We start from the raw sequence: 22,351 nt of genomic DNA, 5'->3' as shown, positions 1-22,351 counted from the left end.
ATTCTGTTCCTTTCCTCTTGCCTCTTTCCCTGTCTCTCTCTTTCCCATAATCCCCTCTGAGATCTTCATTTAGTGCAGCCCAAGGGTGGCTGTGTCAAGGGTAGAATTTCATTGCAACAGCATTTCTCAGACCAGCTGGAGCCAATCAAAGTTGAGATTTGACCCAGTGACCTTTGACCGCAGGAACAATTAGATGCCCCCTCCAGCTATGCTTTATCATCATGGATATAGATTCACCACCAACAGTATGACCAGTTGTTGGCATTTATTCTGCACAGGTCTTATATGTTGGGGCTTTGAGAAAATTTTAAAGGCATTTTGTTCTCCTTTTGATATTTATTTCACCTCAGTGGGAATGTTAGAGAATGTTGCTAGATCCAGCATTGGACATTGTTAGTACTGGAAGGAAACAGACGCAGTTTGGATTTTCTTGAATACTAAGCAAGACTCTTAGCTTACTTCTCACCCTTCCCAGGTGACCCAAGCATTGATGTAGCACCTCTTTAGTCAATAAAATAGAACTCACTAAAGCACCCAGTTTCTGGTAGAGTCTATACTTGCCCCCGCCTCTTCGGGGCCCGGGGTTACCATCATATGCCCTTTACATAACTGACTACAGCATTCACAATCTTCAGGGAGCATGGGAAAGAGAGAGCCTTCTTATCAAAAAAGATAACGGATCCGTGAAAACCATCCTCCAGGTGGTACCATGTCACGCGGACCCCCTGGTCCTCCAAGCGCTTCTTATAGAGCAAGCTGTCATCACGGAGTATGTCATTCTCACAGCTCACCAGGAAAGACTCAGGCAGCTGAGCAATGACCTCATCATCTGCTATCAGGGGTGAATTTTCTACATCCAGCATATGTTTGGCTTCTAGATAGGCAGCTTCATTAAAAGGCCCGGGAGACCAGGGTTGGTAGCCTCTGTTCTTAAATTTCTTGGGGATGTTGTCAGGGCTGAGCCACTTCTCGTACTTCCTCCAGACATCTGGGGGTACACAAGTGCCGTTCAAGATGGCATCACGCCAGGAAAGGTCAATGGCCAGATAGTTACACAGAGAAGTCACCAAGAACTTCCGGGAAAGTAATGGGACATTCTGGTTCTGCTGAAAGGATGGCAACTGCAGACAGAATGCCTGGACAAATGGATAAATCAGAACCTGAGCCCGGATCCGGGGAAGATCTGATCTGCCCACCAAGGCCTGGGTGATGGCAGCCACCACTGCGCCTCCGATGCTTTCTCCGCAGACCACAACCCTGGAGGCGTCCACCCCATAGGTTTCCAGGGCCTTCAGGAAGTGAATGGAGGCATTCATGCAGTCTTGGAAAAGGGCGGGGAAATGGTGGTCAGGAACCTTCCGGTACCTAAAAGGAAAACAAGGAGCAACAGGACGCCAGTGTGGACAGTGTTGCTAGGGAGCTGTTTCAACAGAATCCTCAACCCCCTTACAAGACTGTGTCTGATTAAATCCTCAGAATAACCCTATGAAGTAAGGATTTCATCCCCATTGTCTTCCTATGAGCATGTGAAGAACCTGCCTAGAGTCATACAGGCCAGGATTCTTCACTCCAAACCTGTGCCCTGTCAGCTTCCCGTAAACTCCATATGAGGTGATGCAACTTTGTTTTCATTGAAACTATTTGCTTTGGGCGCAAAACAACCAGCAATGGCTGAAAAAAATGTCAAATGAAACCACTACCAATCCCACTGCCTGTCTGTAGAGAAAGGGAGAGAGAACACTAAAGTCAAGAGGAAGTTACTGTCAGGCAGAATTTTTTTTTTAATCAAAAATCTAGGCCAGGCGTGGTGGCTCACGCCTGTAATCCCAACACTTTGGGAGGCCAAGGCAGGCAGATCACGAGGTCAGGAGATCGAGACCATCCTGGCTAACATGGTGAAACCCCGTCTCTACTAAACAAAATACAAAAAATTAGCCGGGCATGGTGGCGGGCACCTGTAGTCCCAGCTACTCAGGAGACTAAGGCAGGAGAAAGCCCTGAACCCGGGAGGCGGAGCTTGCCATAAGCTTAGATCGTGCCACTGTACTCCAGTCTGGGGGACAGAACGAGACTCCATCTCAAAAACAAAAAAATCTAATTTTAAAAAATTGACTAGGCATGCATGGTGGCACACATCTGTAGTCTCAGCTACCCAGGAGGCTGAGGCAGGAGGATTGCTTGAGCCCAGAAGGTTGAGGCGGCAGTGAGCTGTGATTACACCACTGCACTCCAGTGTGGGAGGCGAGAGGGGCAGGGAGTGTTCTGAAGGTGCAGTGTAGAGACAGAAAGCTAGCCTGGAAATCCACAGCTCAAGCTGCAGAAGACCCAGGTGCCAGTGGCTGGTGAAGAACACTAGGGGGTTGGTCTTAAGTATCCTGAGGTTTGGTTTCCAAAGTATGTCTCCTCAAAGAAATTCAGGGGCAAAGAAAAGGAGCTTTAAAATGAGCCTTTAAAAACAGTAATGAACAAGCTAATTAATGCATAAATTGAGATTAAGATAATAGAAAGGAATAAAAAAATAGAAATAGTTTGGCTTAACTGATTGGAGCAGAGAGTTCATCTAAACAATTGTTCTCTTAAATGTTAAGTTGAAGTTGTTGCTAATCATCTTTTCTATTCTTACAATCTATCATTGAAAACATCAAGGCCGGGTGGTGACTCACGCCCGTAATCCCAGCACTTTGGGAGGCCGACGATCATTCACCCTCAGGAGTTCAAGACCAGCCTGGCCAACATGATGAAACTTCATCTCTACTAAAAATACAAAAATTAGCGGGGTGTGGTGGCGGGAGCCTGTAATCCCAGGCACTCGGTAGGCTGAGGCAGCAAAATCACTTGAACCCAGGAGGCGGAGGTTGCAGTGAGCCAAGATTGTACCACTGCACTCCAGCCTGGGAGACAGAGCGAGACTCCATCTCAAAAAAAAAAAGAAAAGAAAATAAAACTTCAAAAAGGTATATTTTAATTATCACATTAAATTTGGAAGAAGCTCATAAGGAAAAATAACATCTTGGACTAGTGGCTTTCAACTTAGAACAACAAAATTATTTTTTTTCTTAGAAGAAAAAAATGATGTAAGAGCCCCACTGCATAAAATAAACAAATGCAGTTGTTCTGGTTTTGCCCAAGGGTAAGGAACATAAGCTCTCATTCTGTCTCCTTCTTCTTTGATTTCCACAGCTGCCTCTAAGACATCGCAGGGAACCCCAGGGCTCTAAAGAACCAGTTTGAAAACCACTGCCTTCCCTTAGACCTTGAATTTTGTTTCCTTTAAAAGTTCATTTAACACCTCATCTTTCAAAATAGAGTTTGATTGATTGCAGTATAGTGTAGTACCCATCTAGGAAACAATTATCGCCCAGTTATCTTATTGCCCATTTCCTAGATGGTCAATATATTGATAAATCTATCAATGTTATCAAAGCAGGTTCCCATTTAAGCTCAGGCAAAACACATGCTTCTCAGAGGGTCCTTGCAGGGAGGTAGCCCCTGCACCTGGTAGCAGTGAATACAAACCTCAGCTTTCATTTTCCCATTTCTAGAAATGAATACGCCTCACTAAGTGTTGAACATATGACTCCAACATGATGAAGGGGATAACAAATATTAGGTGCTTTCTATGGGCAAAATCTCTGACCTGCCAGAAAGAGGCAGAAATTCTCCTGTGCCTCCCTGCACTCCTCTCTTGCTCACTGTGATAGACTGAATGTGTGTGTCCCCCTAAAATTCCTGTGTTGAAATCCTACACTGCAATGTGAGGGTATTAGGAAGTGGGGCCTTAGGAAAGTGATCAGGTCATGAGGGTGGAGCCCTTGTGAATGGGATGAGTGCCCTTGTGAAGGAGGCTTTAGAGAGCTCTCTGGCTTCTCTTTCTGCCATGTTAGGATACAAGGAGAAGCTGGCAGTCTACAGCCTGGAAAAGGGTCTTCACCAGAGCCTAACCATGCTGACACACTGATCCTGGACTTGTAGCCTCCAAAACTGTGAGAAATCAATGTGTTGTTTAAGCTACCCCATCTATGGTAGTTTATTATAGCAGCCCAAACTAAGAAATTCACCCAGAGGTGAAGGCTTCGCAGAACCAAAGATCAAAAGACCCATCTTCTCCAAGAGCTCGGGTAGGGAGTCCCAACCAGGCCTTAGACATCTCCCTTCTCAGGGAGTCTCCTCCCAGCTACTGTCTCCCTGCAGCCTCCTAGAAGCCCTTATCTGTGCGCATGCAGCTCCATCAGCCACTCTATCAAAACTGCCCTGGCCCGTGCACCAGGTCTAAGTATCTGGGATAATGGTATCCTAAGGAATTTTCTACAATATATTAATGCAGGTGCTTATTGATACCTTTATGTGCTACCTGTTCAAGGGATGCTTTTATTATCACAAAGGCCTTTGGTGACATAGACTGTAATGGTGGAATTTCAGACACAATGGTAAGCCACCTGGGAGGTATGTTGACAAATACTAGAAAGTGCTGGCTTCCTCAATCTCATCAGAGAGGACCAGAGATGTTAAGTGACTTTGTTTAAGTCACACAGCTATTCTGTCTACCAAAGCCTAAGGGCAGCTAAGGTTTGAGGAGGTCCATTTTAGAGGTAGAATCCAAAAAGGCAGATTTCAATTTATCTCACTGGCCTTCTCTAAACTCTTTCCCAGTGATGTGAAATCTCTTGGGCCAAGAACCAGAATCCTAGTGAGTAGCCCTTACTGCCCCCTCCATCCACTCTAAAGATGCCCCCATCTCCCTTTTGTTTATATAGGACCAGGGTGGTATCTTAAGACACTCTCAACACTAGTTCCTGCAGGATCAGAAACTTAGTTAGTTTTTAACAATGCAATAAGCACCTGCAGAGCCATCACCCCAAACAACAGCTAGAATCTTGACCGTCGCCTTCACCAAACCCACCATCGTGCCATTTTTCTTCTCCCCCAACTTAATGAATGGTTACCCTGAATCCTGTATCTATCATTTTTTTCTTTCTATGTTACATTGTCTTATTGTGTCTATGTGTATTCCTCGAAAGTATTCTTTTGGTGTTGACGTTTTTACCTTTGCAAAATGAGTATCAGCCTTTATGTAATTTTTTGAAAATGTTTCACTTAGTTTTATACTACTAAGATTCATTTGCAATATGGTACACCTTTCTAGTTCATTTATTTAAATGGCTATGGAACATTCTATAATATCTTCATGGCTATGTAATCTAACAGTTGCTATAGTGTGGTTTATTCATGCATGCCCCTGTTCATGGATATGAGGGTTGTTTCCAGGTTTTTGCCCTTTTGAGCACTGCCGCACCCATCTCTGTGGATGCGTGTCCAAGAGTTGTCTCTTGGGAGTTAGGGCCTCTCTGATCTACAAATCACCCATGAACTTACCCTATCTCCTCTCACCCCTGTTGAACCTACCAGCTGTCTCCAGCAACTCACCCAATCATCAGAAGTACAGAGTCAGTCTCCCGGGCCAGATAATTGCACAGGCCATGGTAACAATCTGCAAGACAAAAACAGTCAGAGCAGCAGCCCATGAGTAGGACCCAGACCATCTCACCACAGCCCCCAGGAAGAGCCAGCTGACAATCTTGGTGTAGGGTGTGGCATCCTCTCTGTTTCTGTCCTTGCCTCCTCTGCCTGGGCAGAGCCAACGAGCCAGACCAAGTCAGACATCTGTCCCCAACCTCCTGAATTTTGGAGCTCAAATGCACCTTGGGGCTCACTTTCTGCAACATTTATTTTACAGTGGAGGAAACCAGGAACCTGGTAATCTTAGTGATCTGAAAGGCCGGGCGCGGTGGCTCAAGCCTGTAATCCCAGCACTTCGGGAGGCCGAGACGGGCGGATCACGAGGTCAGTAGATCGAGACCATCCTGGCTAACACAGTGAAACCCCGTCTCTACTAAAATACAAAACTAGCCGGGTGAGGTGGCGGGCGCCTGTAGTCCCAGCTACTCGGGAGGCTGAGGCAGGAGAATGGCGTGAACCTGGGAGGCGGAGCTTGCAGTGAGCTGAGATCCAGCCACTGCACTCCAGTCCGGGTGACAGAGCGAGACTCCGCCTCAAAAAAAAATAAATAAATAAATAAAAATAAAAAAAAATAAAAAAAACCAAGGGAAGTTAGGCATGCCTGCCCTGGAATATTAATAATAACTATCTATTTATATTGATCAAGAAATAAACAAGGGTTGGATGGGATGGTTCTATTAGTAGAGTGGTGCACGTGAAGTTCTCAGAGGCAGGTCCATTCATATGAGTACGTAGAACATACTGGCACAGTGGCAGACGTAGAATCACTGCCAAATACACTTCTAATTAAGTCATTCTCAACTTCAGCCATACATAGAGGTACCACGGAGTTTTTACAAGTCCTCAGGCCCAGGTTAAACCTCAAACCAATTAAATCAGAATCTCTAGGGTGGAAGCTCAGGCATCAGGATTTTCTAAATCATGCCAGGTAATTCCAGGGTTTGGGGGAGGTTGCTGAAGTGGGTACATGCTTCATTAATGCTCTTTGAGGGAGGTGACAATGGTTCTGAATGGAGCCAGAGGCACAGAGGGGTCTAAACTGAGTCGGAGCAGTCAGCCCCTAAGTTGAAGTTTCCATGCTAATAGGTCTCAGTCCTGGGCGCACATTGCAGTCATCTGACGAGCTGTTTAAAAATACTGATGCCCTGGCTCACGCCTGTAATCCCAGCACTTTGGGAGGCCAAGGCGGGTGGATCATGAGGTCAGGAGTTTGAGACCAACCTGGCCAATATGGTGAAACCCCATCTCTACTAAAAATACAAAAATTAGCCAGGCATGGTGGCACATGCCTATAGTCCCAGCTACTCAGGAGGCTGAGGCAGAAGAATTGCTTGAACCCGGGAGGCAGAGGTTGCAGTGAGTCAAGATCATGCCACTGCACTCCAGCCTGGGTGACAGAGCAAGATTCCATCTCAAAAAAAAAAAAAATTGCTAATGTCTGGGTCCCGCCCATTTAGCCTGGGGTAAGACCTGGGTGTGGATATGACTTTAAAATTCCCAGTTGATTTTAAGGCCCAGCCAAAGTGGAGACCTCTGCTAGCCATGATCAGGGCCAGCCTGGGTGTCATCTTCCCAATGTAACCCAGACATTCCTCCTTTCCCAAGCATGTCAGGTCATCCGTTTCAGAGATTTGCGCTTGCTGCCCCTTCCACTTAGACTTAATAGGGCCAGGACTAGGGTGAGGTAGGCAAGATATCTGCCTTGGGTACACAATCAAGGGGGGTCCCACAACACTCAGCCATACAGAAAAAATAACATTTGGAAGCAATTAAGAAATCACAATTAATGCCCAAAAATTGCAAGATGACCAAAATATCAACATTTTAAATAGGCTTAGCTGGGTGCAGTGGCTCACACCTGTAATCCCACACTTTGGGAGGCCAAGGCAAGCACTTGAGCCCGGGAGTTAGAGACCAGGCTGGGCAATACAGCAAGACCCTGTCTCTGTAAAAATAATTAGGCCAGGCACAGTGGCTCACTCCCGTAATCTCAACACTTTGGAAGGCCAAGGTGGGGGATCACTTGAGCCCAGTAGTTCAAGACCAGCCTGGCAACACAGGGAGACTCCATCTCTACATATAATTTAAAACTTAGCCAGGCATGGTGGTACATGCCTGTGGTCCCAACTACTAAGGAGGCTGAGGCAGGAAGATCACCTGAGCCCAGGAGGTTGAGGCTGCAGTGAGCCATAATTGCATCACTGCACTCCAGCCTGGACAACAGAGTGAGACTTTGTCTCAAAATAAATAAACAAACAAACAAACAAATGCATAATTACCTAAGGGTGGTCCCACTACTTGGGATGCTGAAGCAGGAGGATTGCTTGAGCCCAAGAGTTGGAAGCTGCAGTGAGCTGTGATCACACCACTGCACTCCAGCCTGGGTGACAGTGCAAGACCCTGTCCTTAAAATATATATACATGTATATAAACAGGTTTCTACTTTTCTTTTCTTTACTTTTCTTTTCTTTTTTTTTTTGAGAAGGAGTCTCACCCTGTCGCCCAGGCTGGGGTGCGGTGGCGCCATCTCCGCTCACTGCAAGCTCCACCTCCCGGGTTCACACCATTCTCCTGCCTCAGCCTCCTGAGTAGCTGGGACTATAGGTGCGCACCACCACGCCCAGCTCATTTTTTGTATTTTTAGTAGAGACGGGGTTTCACCGTGTTAGCCAGGATGGTCTCGATCTCCTGACCTCGTGATCCGCCTGCCTCAGCCTCCCAAAGTGCTGGGATTACAGGCGTGAGCCACCGTGCCCAGCCACAGGCTTCTACTTTTCACTTGCACACTTGCTCTGCCCTGTTGGGTCCTACCTGTGTATATATTTTGACATTTTGTTCATCATAATTGTTTTGCATTAATATTTGGTTTTTTAAACATTGCATTAAAACATTACTTATCTTGATGAATGAATGTTCTGGCATCCTCTGAATTTGAAGCCTGAAGCAAGTGTCTCCCTCTAGCCCCAGCCCTCTCTTGGAAGGCTCTTCTCTGGCTTCCAAAGGGCCAGATCCTCCTCATCCATTGAGCCTGAGCTCAAATCTGACTTATCTGATGAGAAGAGCTAAATCGGAATGATGCTGTGAGTCATTCTCCATGCCACCTGTGTAATCATGATCTGCAGTAACTTCAGTGTCCGGCTCCCTCAGGTGACAGTCAGGTCCATGAGGCCAGGGACTGGGTTCTGTTTCCATGACAACAGATCCCGCTAGAGAATGTCCATCATCACTTCCACCACTAGGTGTCAGTACATCCTAATCTCCGGGAAGTTATGTGCCGGGAGAAGCCCGCCTTTTCCTGTGGGCAAATTTTTCTCGCGTGTGTCCATGCATCCGTCCATACATCCATATCCATTTGTTCATTCGCAAGCTCATCCTTTCATCCACTTATTCCCCCATCCATCTATTTATTCGTGCATTCATTCATTCAATTCAAAAAATGAAAACAACAGGCACTGGGGATCCAGCAACAAACAAAACTTCCTGCACTCTTCATTTTTAGTGGGGGGAATCAAGTACTAAATAAGGAAACCCATGAAAGAACAAAATGAGCTCCGACTGTGTCAAGTACCTGAAGAAAATTAACAAGGATGAAGCCGGGGGTGGAGACAGGGGTGCAGGGCAGGGCAGCGTCAGCACCGGGGGTGGAGACAGGGGTGCAGGGCACGGCAGCAGTCAGCAGGGAGAGTTCTTAGATAAGATGTCCAGGGAGGGTGAGACAGGAATAACACAGGGTGGTTACAGGAGAATAGAAAATTCCAGGCCGGGCGCGGTGGCTCACACGTGTAATCCCAGTACTTTGGGAGGCCAAGGCGGGCAGATCACCTGAGGTCAGGAGTTTGATACCAGCTTGGCCAACACGGCGAAACCCCGTCTCTACTAAAAAGACAAAAATTATCTGGGTGTGGTGGCACGCGACTGCAATCCCAGTTACTTGGGAGGCTGAGGCACGAGACTCGCTTGAATCCGGGAGGTGGAGGTTGCAGTGAGCTGAGATCGTGCCACTGCACTCCAACCTGGGAGACAGAGTAAGACTCTGTTGAAAGAGAAAAGAAAGGGAAGGAAAGTGAAGAAAAGGAAGGAAAGGAAGGAAGGACAGGAAAGAAAGAAGGAGAGAGAGAGAGAGAGAAGGAAGGAAGGAAGGAAGGAAGGAAGGAAGGAAGGAAGGAAGGAAGGAAGGAAGGAAGGAAGGAGAAGTGAAGGGAAGGAAGGAAGGAAAGAAAAGGAGGGAGGGAAGGAAGGAAGGAGAAGGAAGGGAGGAAGGAAGGGAGGAGAAGGAGAGGGAAAGACAGAAAGAGAGGCAGAGAAAGAAGAGAGAAAGAAAGAGAAAGAGAGAAAGAGAGTGAGAGAAAGAAAGAAAGAGAAAGAAAGAAAGAGAAAGAAAGAAAGAAAGAAAGAAAGAAAGAAAGAAAGAAAGAAAGAAAGAAAGGAAGGAAGGAAGGAAGGAAGGAAGGAAGGAAGGAAGGAAGGAAGGAAAGAAGGAAGGAAGGAGAGAGAGAGAAGGGGAGAAGAAAAGAGAAGAGAAGACAAGACAAGACAATTCCAGGCAGCAGTTTCACACAATGAGCAAAAGGAAACTTGAAATGACTGCAGAAGCTAGAGACTGATAAAACCCTGAAAAGCCAGGGTGTGAACCAAGCTGGCTAAGACCGACTAGACCCAACATGGCACTGGATTTGACCTGAGCCTCTCCTAGGACCTCCTTCTATGCTCATCAGCATACACACACCCACTAGTACCATGGCAGTTCTGGGACACCCATATTTGGTGTACAAACGGGTGCCACCACAGTTCCGAGAAAACACCATTTTCCAGGAATTTTCATGAATATTCCACCCCTTGGTTAAAGAAACCTATAAAAGTAGCCGCCCCAATCCTGGCGCGTGTCTCTCTTGAGTCTGCCTGCACTCTTTTCTTGACTATGTGTTTTTCCCTTTGCAATAAATCTCTGTATTTTCACCATTTTCTGACTCGTCCTTGAATTCATTCTCATGATAGTGTCAAGATCCTGAACACTGGGGAGGGTCAATGTCCCACCGGCGTTTGGGAACCTCCCGCAGCCCAGCAGTATCATCTTTGTGGCAAGCCAGCCAGGGACATCATCACTCCCATTTTAGAACCACTGGCAATTGGTAAGCCCCACTCCAACCTTAGTTGGAGTCCTCTTGTTCTCTGGAATTACTACTTTCTTCCTTGTTTCTTGGAGCTAACTACGGCCTGCCTCCCCACTGCTCCCTCAGGCTGGAAAACCCAATTCACCCTGATGAGCAACAAGCAGAGATGAGAAATTGTCACCCTACACAGAGTAGTTTTGGTTTTTGTTTGTTTGCTTTTTTTTTTTTTTTTTTTTTAGACAGTCTTTCTCTGTCACCCAGGCTGGAGTGCAGTGGTGTGATCTTCGCTCACTGCAACCTCTGCCTCCTGGGCTCAAACAGTCCTCTTGCTTCAGCCTCCTGAGTAGCTAGGACTACAGGCATGCCCCACCAGCCCAGCTAACTTTTGTATTTTTTGTAGAGAAGGGGTGTTTCACTATGTTGCCAGGGCCGGTCTTGACTCCTGAGCTCAAGCAATCCTCCTGTCTCAACCTCCCAAAGTGCTGGGATTCCAGGCATAAGCTGCCATGCCCTGCCTTACACTGAGTAGCTTTGAGGCACCATGGACCTCCCTGACATGAGGCTAATGAGGGTGGTAGGATAAAAACCCATACCAGGCAGTGGATGGATGGTTTCCAAGGAACACTATGACTTTTTCCTGGGAAGGGTCTTCTGTTTTCCCAAGGGACCAGCTGTGCCAAGCCACTGATGCTAGTTGGGAAATGTTTTCTCCTTCTTGTCTTTCTTTAAACCCTACTGTTGTGATTTTCTCTTCTCATGCTTCTTCCTCACACTTCACCCGACAGCTTAGTGAACTCTTTAGACACAGCAGGATAGGCCCCTTAGATACTATTCTCTGGAATGCCAAGGGGGGGTCCCTTCAAGGTCCCGATTTTTTGGCCATATTGAATCATCTCTACTCCCAAGCTTTACCTGGCGGTAAATGTTCAGATGGATATCGGCAAGCTTGCATGCCCACAACTTGCCCTTCTCGAATCTCCCATTTCCAAAGCCCCAGGGGTCACGGATGCCTGGGCAACACTGAGACTCCAGGGATGCCTGGACACTGAGGCAGCCAGCCAAGAGAAGTGGGATGCCTCTGGGATGCCTGTCTCCCTGGCATGGCCATGGAGCTGGCCAGTCATGAGGGACATTTCATAAAATGCCAGGATCAGTCCATCCATGAGGGAACCATACTGTTATTTTCCCCTTCTCTCTCAAGTCATGCCAAGGACAAGCCAAGGCCATTTGAGGCACATTCTTAAAAACTGGAATAATTTTATACTTGATGGGCTTAGAAGAAACTCATTTCTTTCTGTAACACCATTTGGCCCCAATATAAGTTGGAAAATAGGGTGCAATGGCCAGAGAATGAAACCCTAAATTTTAATACCATCTTGCGATTAGGTCTTTTTTGTGAATGTCAGGAGAAATTGACTGAAATACCATATATATAGGCCTTCATGGCTCTTTATCAGAACCCTTTATTAGCCAGTCAGTGCCCAACATCAGGAGAAAATTACAGAAATTGGCTTTGGGACTCCAAATGCCTGTTAATCAAATGCTTGATGTGGCTTTTGGGATATTCAATAATAGGGACAGGGCTGAAAAGGCTGAAAAGACCCGGCATGGCAAACAATGGGATGAAGAGCAGGCCCAAATGATAGCCGTCATTGTAATGCTGCAACCAGTGCCCCACAAACCGAGGGTCACCCAGATGGAGGCGTCACCCATGGGTCAAACAGACCTAACAGCAGACCTACAGGCAATGGCTACTGCTTCAAGTGTGAAAAGCCGGGACACTGAAGCAATGACTGTCCCAGCCAGGGAGCCCACCTAGACCCTACCCTCACTGCAAGCAGAAGGGCCATTGGAAAAGGGACTGCCCTGAGCTCTGAAGGGAGAGAAGGACACCCGATGCCATAATGGCTGTAACTGAGAACTGAAGAGGCCTGAGGTTCCTGGCAGCCCCCAAAAAAGTCATGGTCATCACAACTGAGGAGCCTCAGTGACTCTTGATGTGGCTGGTAAAAATATTAATTTCGTAATTGACTCAGGGGCCAGTTACTCTCTCCTAAACAGCCATACTGGGCCCTTATCCTCCGAAAGCTACAGTGTCACAGGCGTTGATGGCACCCCAAAATCAAAGTGCTTTACTTTACCCCTGAGCTTCAGGCTAGGACACTATATAGTAACTCATGAGTTTCTAGTTATGCTAGAATGTCCCATTCGTTTATTGGGATGTGTGAGACCCTGACTCAACAACGGATGAATAACATGCACCGACACAGATATTCTGCTTTGCCAGTCCGGCTGAGTGTCCGAGTCACTTACAGACACCAAGCAAGGTACTGTAAAGAGTCAGCAGCCATGGCCCTAACCAGCCAGCAAGACTCGTATTTATTCAGTAAAGATTAATTGACAAAGGTTTGAGTCAACACACCTGTGGGTAATTAACCTGGTCGCCCCTACCCCAGAGAGGGCCGTCTTGCCCAGGAATGATCAAAGGTTAGTCTTAGGACCACATGAGGAAACAAGCTATTTAGATAAACTATTCTATCTTCCTTTGTATCTACTTTAAGCTCTTTACTCAAGGTAAGGATTAGGTTGCCTTCAGCCATAACCTTATCCTGAGATTTTTGCAAGAACCTTCAGGCCTTCCAAGAAGGTTTGTAACTATTACAACTAAAATTTTTCCCACCAGTCCCCTACAGGGATGGGACTTCCTAGCCATCCCAGTAAATGAAGGCACTTTATCAGGCCCTAGAAAGCCCTCCTTATTGGCAATGCTTGTTGTTTCTAAACCAGCCTCAGAAAAACAAGAGACCCACACACACACCCCTTGGTTAAAGCAGCACATAAAGGTAGCGTTTCCTTGCGCCTGTCTCTCTTGAGTCCACCCCACTCCCTTTTCTTGAGTGTGTGGTTTTCCCTTTGCAACAAATCTCTGTATTTTCACTATTTTCTGACTTGTCCTTGAATTCATTCTCACAACAGTTTCAAGAGCAGGGACACCAGCTGGAGGTCCCACTGGCCTTTGGGGACATCCCCCAGCCCACTGGTATCAAGACCACTCTGGGGAGGGACAGTTGAGATGCAACTGAAAGAACCAGGGGTAGTCAGCCATGCAGTGTCAGGGGTGGGAAGGGTATCTTTTGAGGCTGAGGAAGCAGCAGGTCGAGAATGGTAGTGAGAAGGAGCTGAAGTGTCTGCAGCAGATAGGCGCGTATCGGGACTACAGCTGAGTGAACGGGTAAGGGCCACCACAGGTTACCCGGGCGAGGCTGTGGGAGGAGTTTGGGTTTCATGGAAGGGCACAGGAGAGATTTAAGTGCAGGACTGACAAGCTCTGACTTGTATTTTTAAAAGATCCCTCTGGCTGCTAGGTGGGAACCAGATATGAGGGGCAAGAGGTGAACCAGGGAGACCCATGACTGGGAGGCTGGGGTGCAAGGGGGCAGGCAAGCAAGGATGGGGTCTTGGGCCATGGCGATACTGCAGAGCTAGAGGGAAATACATGGGTTTGCGAATCATTGTCAGTGAGACAGGGCAGGCCAATGACTGTGAGTAGAAAGGGGAGAGAGGAGTCCACAGCCTCTGTGACAGCCCCGCCATGACACTGCTGTCCCCATCTTGACTGAGACTATCATATTATAGAAAAGAAAAGGTTTCCCATGTAGGCTGCCACACCATCTACTGACCTGAGCCCAAAGCCCTTAGTCTGGGCTGTTAACGCTATAAAAATCTCCAACAACTGATTCCTTTAAGCTACAGCAGAAGGGTTCTTGTGGGAGGCATGAGCTAGGCTATGCATGCAGGTGAGGCCCTTCCTCTGCAAAGCCACAGGGAAGCCCCTTACCCAGGCTCCCAAATACTGTGCCCCCTCCATGGTAGAAGATGATGCCTCGCCGGGGTCTGGAGCATGCTGTCTTGGGCTGGAACAGCCTCACGGGTATCGTCCCAAAACGCAGGTCGGTCACCACAAGTTCAGGGTCCTTTTTAATTCTCACGCTATCATGTAAAAAACGGATAAATTTGGGCATGGAGCAAATTCCCAGCTTCTCAAATATATTCCCCTGTTGGAGGTAATCAAAGAAAGCCAGACGTTAGGAGAGGTTAGAATCCGGACGGTAGATTCCCCGACACTTAGAATTGTTAGGATGTTTTCATAGTTTCTCACCGGCCTCCTGTAGGTACAGGGGGCTCTTCAGGAATCCATGCGCTCTGGATTGCGTCCAGGTAGGGGGCTGGATTTTCCAACTTTTCTTCCCAAAGGCTCTTGATTAAATAATGATGTGAATTTGCCAAAGGGTAGCCTAGCTTGGGGCTGACTGGAAAGAAGTCACTGACTTAGAAAAGTCAATTGTTGGCTGGGTGTGGTGGCTCACGCCTGATATCCCAGCACTTTGGGAGGCTGAGGCGGACAGATCACGAGGTCAGGAGATCAAGACCATCCTGGCCGACATGGTGAAACCCCATCTCTACTAAAATTACAAAAATTAGCTGGGCATGGTGGCGAGCGCCTGTAGTCCCAGCTAGTCAGGAGGCTGAGGCAGGAGAATCGCTTGAACCTGGGAGTCAGAGGTTGCAGTGAGCTGAGATTGTGCCACTGCAACAGAGAGAGACTCTGTCTCGGAAAAAAAAAAAAAAGAAAAAAAGAAAAGCTAATTGGCCAAGGCAACTGGCCGGCAACTTCCCTCTCTATGGCTCTGTGCTGGACTCTCCCCAGCCTGGGATGCAAAGATAGTTTCTCACCTGTATCAACACGTCATTCTTCTGGGTTACGAAGGATTCCTGACTGTCCGTGTTCAACGAAAAAGAGCAACGTGAGCAATTAGGGATGTCTGTTGTGGGCTCAGGTCAAGGGAGTAATGTGTTTTTAAACTAATATGGTCACTCTACTTACAAACAATTCAGCATCTGAATATTTCAAAATATAGTTACAAGGTGTCATATTTCATGTATTAAGTACATTTCAGTGATTCTGGATAATCTCTCCCACAGACCTCACATTTGGAGTGTGTCTTTGTCATAAGGAAAACAGCAAGGGGTGATAAGAATGACAAGAACAAGAACAGCTGATACTTATTAGACATTTACAATGTGCCAGTACTGGCCCAAGTGGCTTGGATCATTAACATCATTAACTTGATTAAACTTCTCAGCAACCTTTCTAAGTCAGGCACAATTATCAGCTCCATTTTACAAATCAGGAAATTAAGACATGCCAAAGTCAAGTTCCTTGCCCAGGGTTGTTCAACAAGTAAGATGCAAAATGTGTGTTCTCAACTGCTAAACAAGAAAGAGCTTGGGTTTCGGAGCCAAGCCTATCCAAGCTCAAGTCTGAACCCAAACTCCAATGAACTGAAAAGCCTTGTGCATCACTGTCTCTGAGCTTCAATTTCCCTTGTTTACAAAATGAGAGGCATGGTGTGTATGATCCAAAGATGAGGTGTGAGGATGGGATGTGACCACCTACATAGAGTGTCTCCCCAGTGGGTCCTGGCCAGTGTGAGCCCCACCCTTTCTCTTGCTTGCACCCACTGGGTCTTGTCCGAGGTCCCACGGACTACCCCAATGGGTTCCCTCCATGAAGAGGTCCTCCTAAAGGAACTCCAAACAAAATAATGATTTCCTTGCTTTAGTTGGAGGAGAACGAGTTGATCCGCAAGGTGGAGGTCACCTGCTTTTCCCATCAACTGACCCACATCTGAAAATCCCAGGCCTCTATGTTGCACCAGCATGGATCTTCACCTGCTCAGCTGTGAGCTCCCTAAGTCGTGGCACCTGTTGTCGGGGTAGGCTGGCCCCAGCCCTAATCTCCCCGGTTGTCTGCCCTGTTTGCCCACACACTGTGGGCTTCTCCATGCCTCCCTTTGTTTCCTGGGAGCCTTTCTTACCTATTCAGCAGGTGGTTAGACACCAAACTGACTTTCATATCCAGGCTCAAGGGTTATGTTCATGTGGGGCCATCCTCCTCCCTCTCATAGTAATGGCCACTGCCTTCTTGGAGGCCCTCAGTACCCTGTCGCCCAGGTTGGAGTGCAGTGACGCATTCTCAGCTCACTGCAACCTCTGCCTCGAAAGATTTCTTTAGAACTCCAGGGCTTTACTGTGTGGATATGATCACCCATGTTTGTTCCTACCACCAAATCAAATGCTTCACATGATCTAAGGTCTCAGCACCTTCCCCTCTGTCTCCAGCATCTAGAACAAGAAATGTTTGTTTAGGGGATTTGGAACAATGCAGTGTGATGTTAAACCTCCATAGGCATCGCACTACCTCGGGAGGTGTAACATCACATTGCACTGTGTGATGGCCACTAGCTATGCCATGAAGTTACATTGTTTCGGTTTTGGTTTGGTTTTCCGATTCTGAGTCCACATTTTCTATAGCTGGTAACAGGACAGAGGCACAGAGGAAAACTGATTATTAAGATTATACATGGGGGCCGGGCGCGGTGGCTCAAGCCTGTAATCCCAGCACTTTGGGAGGCCAAAGTAGACAGATTGCTTGAGCCCAGGAGTTCAAGACCAGCCTGGACAACATGGAGAAACCCCATCTCTACAAAAAATTAAAAAAAAAAAAAAAAAAGAAAAGCCAAGCGTGGTGGTGCATGCCTGTGGTTCCAGCAACTCAAGAGGCTAAGGTGGGAAAATTACTTGAACCTGGAAGGTGACGGTTGCAGCGAGTCGAGATCGTGCCACTGCACTTCAGCCTGGGTGACAGAGTGAGACTCCATCTCAAAAAAAAAAAAAAAAAAAAAAAAAAAAAAGAAAAGAAAAGAAATATCTGAGGTCCAGAATTTTAGACAGTTGTTGAAACTCCTTAACAAATATTGCATGGTTTGCCCTTTAAGAGAAAACCAGGCCGGGTGCAGTGGCTCACATCTGTAATTCCAGCATTTTGGGAGGCTGAGGTGGGTGGATCACAAGGTCAGGAGATAGACTAACCTGGCTAACATGGCTAACATGGCTAACCTGGCTAACATGGTGAAACCCCATCTCTACAAAAAATACAAAAAATTAGCCAGGCATGGTGGCACGCACCTGTAGTCCCAGCTACTCGGGAGGCTGAGGCGGGAGAATCGCTTGAATATGGGAGGCAGAGGTTGCAGTGAGCTAAAAATTCACCATTGCACTCCAACCTGGGTGACAGAGCGAGACTCCGTCTCAAAAACACAAAAGAAAAGCAATAGTGGCTGGGTGCAGTGTCTCATGTCTGTAATCCTAACAGTTTGGGAGGCCGAGGCAGGCAGATCTCTTGGGCCCAGCAGTTCAAGACCAGCCTGGGCAACATGACAAAACCCCGTCTGTACAAAAAATGCAAAAAATTATCTGGGCATGGTGGCAGGCGCCTATAGTCTTAGCTACTCAGGATGCTGAGGTGGGAGGATCACCTGAGCCCAGGAGGTCGAGGCTTCAGTAAGCCATGATTGTGCCACTGTACTTCAGCCTAGGTGGTGAGAGACTGAGACTGTCTCAAAAAAAAAAAAAAAAAAAAAGAAAAGAAAAAAAAAAAAAAAAGAAGAAGAAGAAGAAAAAGAATAGCAATAGTGTCTGTTATATTACCTTCGTATTTTTTAGTAAGGCTGAAATCGTCCGTAGCAACTTTTAAATCTATAATAATTTCAAGAAATGCTACATCTTTGCCTTCAGGCATTTGATAAGTATACTATGAATAACCGACTTTTACTGAGCCTTTCTAAGCACCCAGCACTGTGCTGTGCATTTTCAATGCTTTTCTCATTTAATCCCCATGTCCCCCTATAAAAAGCCTCCCCGGGGCCATGCACAGTGGTTCACGCCTGTAATCCTAGCACTTTGGGAGGCCAAGGCAGGAGGACGGCTTGAATCCAGGAGTTTAAGATCAGCCTTGGCAACATAGCAAGAACCTATCTGTACAAAATATCAAAAAATTAGCCAGGCGTGATGTGATGGTACATGCCTGTGGTCCCAGCGACGTGGGAGGCTGAGGTGTGAGGATCACTTGAGCCCAGGAGGTGGAGGCTGCAGTGAGCCATGTTCACGCCACTGTACTCCAGCCTAGGTGACAGAGTGAGACCCTGTCTCAGAAAAAAAAAAAAAAAAAAAAAAAAAAAAAAAAATCCTCACTTTTCAGAGAAGAAAATAAAGGCTTAAAAACATGAGTCCACAAAGAGAGTAAGTGAGGGCTTCAGGGCTCAGAGGGTGGTCTGACACCAAAACAAAGCTCTTGATTTCCTGGCCATACGCTCTTTTTAGCTTTTTCCTTGTCCTTCCTAAACTTCTTGTTCCTGTGTTGTCTATTTGTCCTCTGGAACCCAATGAACATTCACTGCTGCATGCCTTCATCCTCATCATCATCACCCCACGATGGGCAGTGTGCCCCGGGAGGCCCCAGTGCTGGGGGCACCGAGAGAGGACGCCACAAGCTGAACCCACCCTTTCAGTGGCTGCAGACCCATCTCAGAGTCTGCTGTGAGCAGCCCGTACCAGCTGTCGTCAGTAGATGCTTAGCTTGTGGACTACTTTTGAGGAGAAACACGGAAGGTTAAAAAAAAATCACCATTTCTCTGGGCCACCTGAACATCTTAGGCCCTCGTTTTAAGTCCTGGGCTTCAATTTCCCTTGTTTCAGAGTCCCTTGTCCTGGGGCTCTAACCCAACCAGTAACTCCATGTGGATTGCAGCCACTGGCTTCAGACCGCCTAATTCCAGGCTGGTTGCATTCTCCAAATGACAGAGACAAGAGTACTTCCTACGTCCTTGCCCTGTCTCCTTGAGTCAGTAGCATCGATGCCATTGCACACTGAACTTGTTCATTTCTCTAAAAACGATCTTTTAGAGAATGTTTTTGTTACCCACGGGAACACTTCCAGCCGCACAGAAACGTATTTTATGAAATGACTAAACATCTCTATAAACATATTAACACTCCCAGATGAGGAAACTGAGACACAGAGAGGTTAAGTAAACGGTGCAGGACCACACAGTGAGTGAGTGGCAGAGCTGGGACACACTCAGGCAGTCCGGCTGCTGTCTCTGTTCCTTATTCCTAAGCCCTGCTGTCAGTTGAGCGTGGCCCCCTCATCCTCCTCCACAGCTGCCCTGCGATCAGCAGGAGCTGTTTGGCTTCTATGAGGTGTCCACCCAGGGTTGGGACACCGGGGTTAACTCAGGTTGCCTGCCACAAACAAGATGTCAAACCATTGTTTCCAAATCCACTGCAGCTCTAGGTGTGTGCTGGTCCACCCCAAACCCCCAACCCCTAAGCCCTGCTCAGAGCCTGGCTGGCACGGCCACTCAGAAAAGCTGGGTGAATTCATGTATGATTGTATCAACAAAGGTAAGCACCTACCAGATATCAGGCTCTATGAGTGGAACTGGGCTTACAGAGACGAATAAGGAAAAAAACACCTGTGAGGCCAGGGGTGGTAGCTCACACCCGTAATCCCTACACTTTGGGAGGCCAAGGCAGGCAGATTGCTTGAGCCCAGGAGTTCCAGACCAGCCTGGGCAACATAGCGAAACCCTGTCTCTACCAAAAGTACAAAAATGAGCCAGGCGTGGTGGTGCACACCTGTAGTCCCAGCTACTTGGGAGGCTGAGATGGGAGGATCGCTTGAGCCCAGGAGGTTGAGGCTGCCTTGAGCCATGATGGCACCACTGCACTCCAGCCTGGGCAACAGAGCAAGACCCTGTCTCAAAAAAGTAAAATAAAATAGAAACAACCTGTAGGTAACTCAGTGCACCAAGGGGTGAAAGATGGTGCGGCTGAAGCAGGTGCAGGGGCTATCAGGCCACAGGTCTGTGGAAGGCAGGAAATGGGTCTGAAATTGTTTTTGAATTCTCAGAATAAGGTCCAGTGATTGGCACTTGGTAAATATTTGATGCTGAAGGAAGAAAGGAAAGGAGTTAGAGAGATCAGGAGAGAGGAAGGAAGAAAGGAACAAAAGGAGGAAGAGAGGGAGGGAAGGAAGGAAGGAACGAGGGAGGGAGGGAGGCAGGGAAGTAGATAGGGAGGAAGAGAGAGAATGAAGGAAGGAGAGAGGGAAGAAGGAAGGAAGGAGGGAGGGAGGGAATGAAAGAAGGAAAAAGGAAGGAAGGGAGGGAAGGAAGGAAGGAAGGAAGGAAGGAAGGAAGGAAGGAAGGAAGGAAGGAAGGCAGGCAGGCAGAGAGGGAGGGAGGGAAGGAGATAGGGAGGAAGAGAGAGAATGAAGGAAGGAGAGAGGGAGGGAGGAAAGGAAGGAAAGAAAAAAGGAAAGAAGGGAGGGAGAGAAGGAGGGAAGGAAGGAAGGAATGAAGGAAGGGAGGGAGGAAGAAAGGCAGGCAGGCTATGGGAAGGGAGAAGGAACGAAGGGAGGACAGGGAGAAGGAAACAGAACAGCAGATACAGGAGAGACAAGTCTATCTTGAGGGAGTCTGAAGAGAGAGAGACAGAAGGGAAGTGAAAGAGGGAAAAGAGGGTAAGCTACTGAGAGCAAGAGAAGGAGCCCCGAGGTTATGACGTAGCCTGAGAGTAAACTCACCAAAGTGACCAGGTAGAGGAATATGCAGTGCAGGAATCTCAGCTTGGCAGGATGCTGCAAAGTAGCAGGGACATCCGTGGTGAGGAAGTGCTCAAAGACAGCCCAGACAAAGGCTCCCAGGAAAAAAATGGGCAATGCCAAGAGTAGCACTAGCCATGGGATAGCCATGTTCCTGGGGCCTCGAGGAGCTGCTGCCTGGAGGAGCTTGCCTGAGAGCTTCTGTGAAGAGGACCTGGCTGGGTTACACCCCCCGCCTCCTCCACCCACTCTCTCTGGGCTAAGCCTGACACAGTGGCCTGACTTGGCTTCTCAGGAGATGCACAAAAGAGCCAATGGGAGCTGGAGGAACCTGTTTCCCTAAGCAATGTGGAGACCCAGAAAAATCAATACTGCCCCTCATAGGGAGTCTTGGAAGGTGAGTTTCCCAAAGATCTTCAGGAAGATCAGGCTCAAATGGGCATCTCAGCTCCTGGGAACCCTAGAAAAAGATCTAGCGTTGTATAGGCCTCCAGGGCCTGATCCTTCAACTGTAAGGTAGGAGACTTGGCCAGCTTTCCTCGTCAGGGCGTGGTTAGGGTGAGCACAGCACATCTCACCCCAGCTCCCTCGCTAGCTGCCCTAACCCCAGCTTTGTTTTGTTTATTGAAACAAGGTCTCACTCTGTCACCACCTATGCACGCTCTGGGCCTCTGGCCAGACCAGGGCAAAGATTGGCTTGTTTTCTGGCAGTAATAATCTTCTGGGGTCCTGGGACGGGAGAGAGGAATGCCATTGCAGGCAAAACTGGGCTTTATCCAGCCTCATATTCCGCCTCTAAAAATGGTGCCAAGGGCTGGTTTGGGGAGAATTTTTATCCACGTTACTTTCTTCTAAGAGAGAAAGACATGATTGGAACCATTTTGGGAAATAGGCCTTGAGCCAGAAAATTTTAGAAATTTTAATTTGGGCCGAGCACGGTGGTAATCCCACCTGTAATCTCAGCACTCTGGGAGGCCGAGGTGGGAGGACCACTTGAGGCCAGGAGTTCAAGACCAGCCTGGCCAACACGGTGAAACCCCGTCTCTACCCAAAATACAAAAATCAGCCAGGCATGGTGGCACACGCCTGTAATCCCAGCTACTTGGGAGGCTGAGGCTGGAGAATCACTTGAACCGGAGAGACGGAGGTTGCAGTGAGCCGAGATCATGCCACTGCACTCCAGCCTCGGCAACAGAGCCAGACTCTGTCTCAAAAA

General features: G+C 47.6%; 1 protein-coding gene across 1 annotated transcript; it reads right to left on the bottom strand.

The window, feature by feature from the left end:
* Window positions 1-242: 242 nt before the first annotated feature.
* AADACL4 (arylacetamide deacetylase like 4) lies at window positions 243-21,285 on the bottom strand. The gene is made up of 4 exons (XM_017887947.1): window positions 21,118-21,285; window positions 14,467-14,683; window positions 5,425-5,488; window positions 243-1,365 (listed from the first exon to the last, which is right to left on the bottom strand). Exons 1-4 carry the CDS (start codon window positions 21,283-21,285, stop codon window positions 591-593), a joined length of 1,224 nt encoding a protein of 407 aa, XP_017743436.1. The 3' UTR covers window positions 243-590.
* Between the last annotated feature and the right edge of the window lie 1,066 nt (window positions 21,286-22,351).

The sequence above is a fragment of the Rhinopithecus bieti genome, unplaced genomic scaffold, assembly GCF_001698545.2.
Source record: "Rhinopithecus bieti isolate Rb0 unplaced genomic scaffold, ASM169854v2 scaffold_16234, whole genome shotgun sequence".
Classification (NCBI taxonomy): domain Eukaryota; kingdom Metazoa; phylum Chordata; class Mammalia; order Primates; family Cercopithecidae; genus Rhinopithecus; species Rhinopithecus bieti.
The sequence above is the reverse complement of the archived record's forward strand: the minus strand, read 5'-3'. Positions and strand labels throughout refer to the sequence as shown.

Excerpts from the sequence above, each read along its gene's own strand:
- AADACL4 (XM_017887947.1), bottom strand. The coding sequence starts at position 21,285 with ATGGCTATCCCATGGCTAGTGCTACTCTTGGCATTGCCCATTTTTTTC. Across the intron at positions 14,684-21,117 it reads TCCTCTACCTGGTCACTTTG|GGGAATATATTTGAGAAGCT; the intron begins GTGAGTTTACTC and ends TACCTCCAACAG. Across the intron at positions 1,366-5,424 it reads TCTGTACTTCTGATGATTGG|GTACCGGAAGGTTCCTGACC; the intron begins GTGAGTTGCTGG and ends TTTTCCTTTTAG.